This window comes from Corvus brachyrhynchos, unplaced genomic scaffold (assembly GCF_000691975.1).
Source record: "Corvus brachyrhynchos isolate BGI_N302 unplaced genomic scaffold, ASM69197v1 scaffold14, whole genome shotgun sequence".
Taxonomy (NCBI): Eukaryota; Metazoa; Chordata; class Aves; order Passeriformes; family Corvidae; genus Corvus; species Corvus brachyrhynchos.
In genome coordinates, this window is record NW_008239110.1 from 19,314,863 (window position 1) to 19,322,113 (window position 7,251).

Below are 7,251 nucleotides of genomic sequence, written 5' to 3' on the forward strand. Positions count from 1 at the left end.
CTCTGTTTCCCCCAGGGACCAGCTCTTTTGGGCACTTAAACAAGCTGGAAACAGTTGAAACTGAATCCCAGTATGTAACGTGAATCCTGTGTTTAGTGGGTTTGACTTTTAAAAATGCGAATGCACACAGGCCCTGATGACTTCAATAGCATTTATGGGTGCTCGATGCTTTTATAAATGTCACACTATTTATAAAATATTTCTGTGTTCTTTTTTTATATTCTCTGTTGGCCTAGCTCTTTTCCACTGTGGTATCTTTGATTGGCATAGTCACATCAGGATGTAGCATGTGTTTGAATAATTAAGAAAATACAAATAAAAATAAAAAAAAACCCCAAATAAAAGTTATCTTTATTCTAGTCCATATTTTTCCACTGCTCACCCACCAAAGATAACGATACCATTTCACCACTGCTTTTTATATTCTGTGGAAGAAAAATACTTTAGTTTTGCAGTGGTTTATTAAATGTTTTTAGTCCAATTATTTGCCCCTAGAGTTTCCCCCCTAAGCTTTAGAAAATTGTTTCGGCTATATCCAAACTCATGCCAACTTCCTGGCTTCTTGGCCGCAACCCATCAGTGAGTGCTCTGCTAAGGACCACTTTGAGGCTCTCCTTGAACCTCTTCTTCTTGCTGCTTCCTACAAAGAAGTAAACCAGGGGGTTGATGCTACTGTTAACGGTGGAGAGAACAATGGTGACGTGGTTCTGCTGGCTGAGCAAAGATGACCAGTGGTGGTAATTCAGAAGATACAACAGCCTCATAGGCATGGCAAAGATGAGGAAAACAATGACTGTGGCCACAATGATGATGTAGAGCTTTGACGAATGAGGTCTCAGGGAGTTACGGTGAATCCTGATAACCAGGATCAGGCTGGATAGAATCATTAGAGGAATGAAGATCATGAAAGTCAGGATCCATGTGAAGATGAGCAGTGCTTGGCAATGGTTGCCATCGTTGAATTGTTCCTTGGTTGAATCATCTTTGCATGTTAAATATTCGGCTACTGTCATGAAAAAAGACAGAGTCCACAGAATTGCACACACAATTGCCGATTGGTGCTGTGACCGGTGGCATCGGTACCAGATGGGGTAAACAATAGACAGACACCTCTCAATACTGATGGCTGTCAGGAGATAGAGACCAGTATTATAGCCAAGAAGGAAGACAATTGATAGTGTGGTGGTTACATAATAGTAAAAACCATATGCGAATCCAAAACCAGCGATGTACTCAATTGACAGAATAAATGTACAAAGCAGTAAGGAGATATCAGCAATGGACAAGTGTGTGATGTACGCAGTGAATGGGTTTCTTTTGATCTGGAAGCAGAGGCACCAGAGGACAATTCCATTTTCACAAAAACCCAGGAAGGAGATGATCATAATTACCCAAAGTGGGGTCAATATCTCCCAGACCCTTTCCTGTGTAGAAATGTTTCTGTGCATTGAGATGTTCTCTGTGCCTTCGCTGGGATGAAACGTTATGTTTGACTCATCCATGGGGAAAGCTCAAGTTTGGATAGCACAGCTCTTCCTTCTGCAAATATGTATAAAAATATACTGTGAGCATTGTGTGCTCCTCCCCTCCCCCTTTTTCCTTCTGTTTTGTGGACCCTCAATTTCTGGTCATACATGAAGGCGTTTGCAAAAGGAACACCAGCTTTGATATACTGATGCTACCTAAAACCCATTGGGAGCTACTCTTGGCAATGTTAAAGATCACTAAGTCCATCATGCTAGCAGAAATCCTGAGCCACCTTCTCTAAGGGGCTCAGCCTGTGAGTGCTACACCACAGCTAAAGAGATGCTCTTAAAGAGCTCTTGGACAATCATTGCAGTTTCATGATGTAGTCATGACAAATGGCATTGATGGTTTTTGTTAGAGCCCTGGATTGTTCCCAGACAGGACTCTTCAGTTCCTATTGAAGCTAATGGCATTAATTTTAAGTTAAACATATGCATTTCAAGTGAATTTGTCTCATAGGTTTTTTGGTTTAAAAAAAAAAAATGATACCAACATCAGTTTTCCAGAAAGGGATTTAATTACGTAAGTAAAAATAATATGTAGTTTCTCAGCATTGTATTCCCTCCAAGTACAGAGGTGGAGGGAAGGCAAAATGCCACTGTTTTGAGGAAACAATTTCTTACCTGCTTTAGGTGTCATTTATCACAGCATAACATAATTTAACCATGTTTACATATAGCACGATGGTAGGTATCTTGCAAACATTACAAATCTAACCCATCACAGGGAGATGTTGTTCATCACATCATGTTCATCTTCATCATCATCATCATCATCAGAAGCTGTTTAGGTTCCCTGTCATCGTTATAATGGTTTTAACTGTTGTTTTGCTGAGTTATGGGGTAAATTCTCCTTTTGTATGTCTCCTTTTTTCTCATAACAGACAGTTAGTAGCACTGGCTTCAGCTGATTTTCATACAAATATTTCATACCCCATTCCCTGTTAACTTCCCAGCTGCCCTGTGATGATACACAGTCACATTCAGGACACTTTTGGATTTACTGATGTTTGTAGGAACTAATTGTTGACAATAAGCTTACCTAGCTGACTTGGTTCATCCATATAACCTACCTTGTTCATTAACATGCCATAATGAGAATTTACCCATACCCTCAAGTAGTTAAGAACATTGAATGCAAGGTAAAGAAGTTTTACTGGGGCAACTTTTGCAATGATTATTTGAAGAGAGCCATTCACCCCAGTCATAGTTGTTCTCTCATAAGCCTTGCATTTCCTGGTTTCAAAACAGCTCCTTAAGACAGGAAATCACAGTCTTAAGAATGAGCATTCTGTAAACAACCTGGGAAGCCTCAGGGTTTGCTGGCATTTAAACCTGTGCAAAAATGTTAATGATGATGCCACCTGTATGCTGACCATGCCACCACCTGAGACAGTTGAAGGCAACAAACAACATAGCTGGAGATGTGGTAGAGAATTGAGAGTGAGTGCAACAAGTGAATGCAGTGACCAGAATGAGTGGCGAGCCTCCCAAGCAGTGTTCTGCAAAAACTGCAGAGGGAAGGTGCGCAAACAGTGTGCTGCTGGAAGCATAGTAAAGTTTCACAGAAAAAAGGAGAGGAGAAACTACTTCAAGAGTTAAAACAAATAGGAAAGGAAAAGGAGAATGAAAATACTCAAGTGTGAAAAAAAAAGACTTGGAGTATGAAAATACTCAAGCAAGTTTGTATCACCGTAGAAAAGGAGTTTTCTCTCTGGAGAGTAAAACAAGGAGGAAAAAGTTCTCGACTTACTAAGGTCATTCCCACATGACAGCATTCAGAGATGAGGATGGAAAGAATCCTCTCCTTCCAGATACATCCATGGTTTGTTCAGATTTCCTTGAAGCTGTTGAAGAACTTCCTTGAAGAAGCTGAAGGTTACCTTCTCCAACCATGTGCGTTTGGTAAAAGGGGGAGCGAATAGTGACTCTGCCCATGACTCAAAAAGAAGTGTGCAGTCCTCCCATTGCTCCAAAAGTCTGAGGCATGCCAAATAAAGGGTTCCAGGCTCATCATCTGAGGCTGAGCTTCAAATGGCATCACTCAGTAACTGGCAACTCATCTAGCTGAAAGCCTGGGATTTAACTCTTGTGGGAACTGAATGGCAGTATATGGAAAGTTGTCCTGAGCTGCTACAATACCAAGAGACCTAGTTTAAACAAACAAACATGAAGGGAGTAGAAAATCTATTTGGGGATGTTAAGATCCAAAGAAAAAAATCTCAATTTAGAACTGTGCCACCACATGCCATCTAAAAAAATAAAAGTTGATTTGCAAATTTGTTTTATATTTCTTTATATGAGAAAACAAGAAAGTGAGAAGGACAGAGGGAGAATGAAAAAGAAGGAAAGAAATAGAAAAAAGATAGGAGATGAAGGAAAAAAGAAAGAGAAGGGAAGAAAAATAAAGAAAAAAGGAAAGAAGGAAAGAAACCACAGAGCAAAGAAAATAGCCCATCATTGTGTTAGTCTCATACATCCATTCCTCTAGGTAAAATCTGTATCTTGAGATTAATCTACAAAAAAACAAAAACCCAAACCCAGAAATCTTTTCATGAGATTTAAACAGTCTCCCCTGAAAAGTTCAAACAAGACCAAGAACTTGAAAAGTCCCCTGAGGATGCCCCCTGCTTTTGCCCCAAGTATTAGGTTGTTTTTATATTCAGATATTAGCAGAACAAACATTCTTAGCCAAATAAGGAGAGAGTTTGCTTGGTCTTCTCCTTTAAATGTTTCACTAAAACTACCAAATCCCCAAACGGGAAGAGCAACTAACTAATGTGAGAAATAAATGACCCCAAAGGGAGGGTCAGAATAAAGTTAGGAAAGAAACAGAGTGAAATAAAACAACTTCTAAATGTTTTTTTGTTGTCTTAAGTTGTAATCTACCTTACGTTCAACACCAATGGGACCAAAAATTTCAAGCTACTTCTGAAAAAGGAAAAAACCTGTTCCTTTCCCCAAAAAGGAAATATGCATACAAGTAATGAGAAGAATCATTGTAGGAATCTGTTAATATGTCAGGATTGACCAGGAACTTTTATTTGCAGCCCACTGCAATCCAAAATCAGGGATGCCCTGGCTTCCCTGTCCCCAAGAGGCAGTTGGTTTGTGAGACCTCCCTCATGCACACAGCACCTCCTTCATGACTGATCCCTGTAGCACCATCACTCACCATCTACACGGCCAGGGCACCAGAGTGAAACCTGGTCTTGAGGGGAATAGGTCACAAATACACCTTGTCCTTGGTGGTTTTGGGAGTAAGAGGAAGGTTGAACAGTGGTGTTTATATCAGATGCTGCCAAGAGTTGGAGCAGCTACTTCTGAATCAGTTTAACTATTCAGATATGAGCAAGGGGGCTACAATAGCAAAACGTGGAACTTGAATAGACCTTGGGACTAGAAATTAGTACTAACAGTAAAGACATGATGGGCAATATGGAAACTCTTTTAATTTTGATCTAAATGGAATATACAGCAAGATGTCACATGAATGATAATTTATCCTGAAATTTTGACACTAACTTGGTGGGACAGAGCAGCTTTGCAGTACAGGTAAACTGAAAGGAATAACACCTGCAAATATCCTGTATGTAGGAAGCTAGTAGCGTTACCTTTTATCATTTTTCTTTGAGTCTTTGAATAATTTCATGTTCTTCTATCTCCAATTCCTGGAAGCAGAAGGCAACCTGTAAAGAACTTGCAATTCATTCATTAAACACCACCCAACAACCTAGGATTTGGAAACCAGATTAGAGGGGTTTATGTGGTTGGTACAGGTGCCAGGATATAAAAAAGCTTCTGTGTACCCAGGAGTCAGATCTCCCACTATATACTTACATGAGCCATAACAAAAACCCCTCAGGGATGAGCTTTGGTAGCACTTTCAGGAAGTGCAATTTTTCCTGATGGTCACTCAGTCATCACCACTTTCCAGCCGTAATTCATTCCTTGGTTACTCAGCTCTAACAAAGGTTTGGAGTTGGGCTTAAGTTTCAGAGTGTGGATTGGACATCTGCGTGCAAACCACTAACAGAGAGCTAAAGGGCACACTGAAAAACAGGGGTTGTAAGAGGGGCAAAGACTAAACAGGAGGCTTTAGAGTACTGTGGAGAGCAAAGAGAGTACTATGGGGACACACTGAGAACAAGCTGGAGAGGGACTTCTTACAAGGGCATGTAGCGATAGGACAAAGGGAAATGGCTTTGAACTGAAAGAGAGTAGGTTTAGATCAGATACTAGGAAAAAATTCTTTATTGTGGGGGTGGTGAGGCAGTGGAATGAGTTTCCCAGAGACGCTGTGGATGCGCCATGCCTGGAAGTGTACCAGGCCAAGTTGGTTGGGGCTCTGAGAAATCTTATCTAGTGGAAGGTGTCCCTGCCCATGGCAGGGAGGTTGGAACTGGATGATCTTTAAGGTCCCTTCCAACACAAACCATTCTATGACTCTACAAAATGTATGGATCCTAAGGGTCTTAAGACCCCTTAAGTCTCACAGAGAGTGGAAGAGCCATGATGACTTACGGATACTATCCCTCAGTAGGTGATATGAGTGTCATTAAAGTAGGAGTTAGGCATGGGGTAAACTTAAGAGTTAAGGTTACCCTAACCCAAAACCCACCACAGAACTTGTTGGACATCTTTTACCCTACTCATACCAGCCATGATCGCAGCATATGTCAGTTCCCGGAAGGGTGGTAACTGATGGATTGTGTTTTATAGGCAACAGGCGTGAGAGCTGAATTTATTGTTGGCTTCTGCAAAGCAAGGTGAAAATACATGTCACCAGCAAGTTTTGAAACCAACAGGGCTCATCTGTTCATAGCTAAAAGTAAGGTTATGGTAGGAGTTAAAATTCTAGAAGACATCAGACAGAGATGACTAAGTCCAGAATTGGTGTAAGGCTAAAGACTCCTTGGTGGCTGCTCAGTTGTGAGGCCAGTTGTAAAATCCTATTAATGGCAATCACGGGATTGTGTTTTCATGAGAACAGTATGGAATAGCAGGCTCTAAATCAAGGATTACTGCTTAATCCTGCAATCCTACTGAGAAATTTTCTAAAGTTGGTAGAGGTGAATTAATTGTATTATTTTGTGGGTGGTTAAGACCCACCACATTTTGCTGATGAAACTGGATTTAGGGCCTGAAAGCCAAGTGTACTATGGGAAACAGGGAAGAACTTTACCTGAGGAAAGAATAAGGCAGGCAGTGAGAGATGGGGCAGTTTATAGTTGGTGTTGGGACAATACAGACCCCTAAAATAGTTTGGTATGGCTGTTTTCAGATTAATTTTCTGTTCTTTGTCAGAGATGTTTTTGAATGATTCATGGATTTTTGGTTCTGCTCTGAAAATGCTGATGAGAGAAGTGTAATTAATAGCGGACAGAAAGGTAGGGGCAGGTGAGCCCCAAGCTGGTGTGCAGATCTCTGGAAGCAAGGCAAGGAGTCTGGTCCATTACTCTGGTGGTGTTGCCCAGGCTGGTGGAAGGTTAGAGGACTTGTTTACGTGTTAACTTTATGGACTGACTGACTGTTGCATGAGCAAGGGAAGATTTGGAGATGTTCCTGTTCTGACTTGAGCCGCACCTTCTTTTTTCTGACCTGCACGGCTCTGGGTGGCAAGCCAGAGCTCAGCACTCTGGGGTGATGCCAGCAGCAGCCGGAGCAGAGCTCCAGCTCGGAAGCCCTGGGGCGAGGCGTGTGCTGCTCACCCGCGTGTCTGCCG

General features: G+C 41.4%; 1 protein-coding gene across 1 annotated transcript; it reads right to left on the reverse strand.

Moving 5' to 3' along the window:
• Nucleotides 1-344: 344 nt before the first annotated feature.
• Nucleotides 345-3,466, reverse strand: MAS1 (MAS1 proto-oncogene, G protein-coupled receptor). Its single transcript, XM_008637862.2, has 2 exons — nt 3,280-3,466; nt 345-1,539 (listed from the first exon to the last, which is right to left on the reverse strand). The coding sequence occupies exon 2, from the start codon at nt 1,500-1,502 to the stop codon at nt 513-515; it is 990 nt and encodes a 329-aa protein (XP_008636084.1). The 5' UTR covers nt 1,503-1,539; nt 3,280-3,466; the 3' UTR covers nt 345-512.
• Between the last annotated feature and the right edge of the window lie 3,785 nt (nt 3,467-7,251).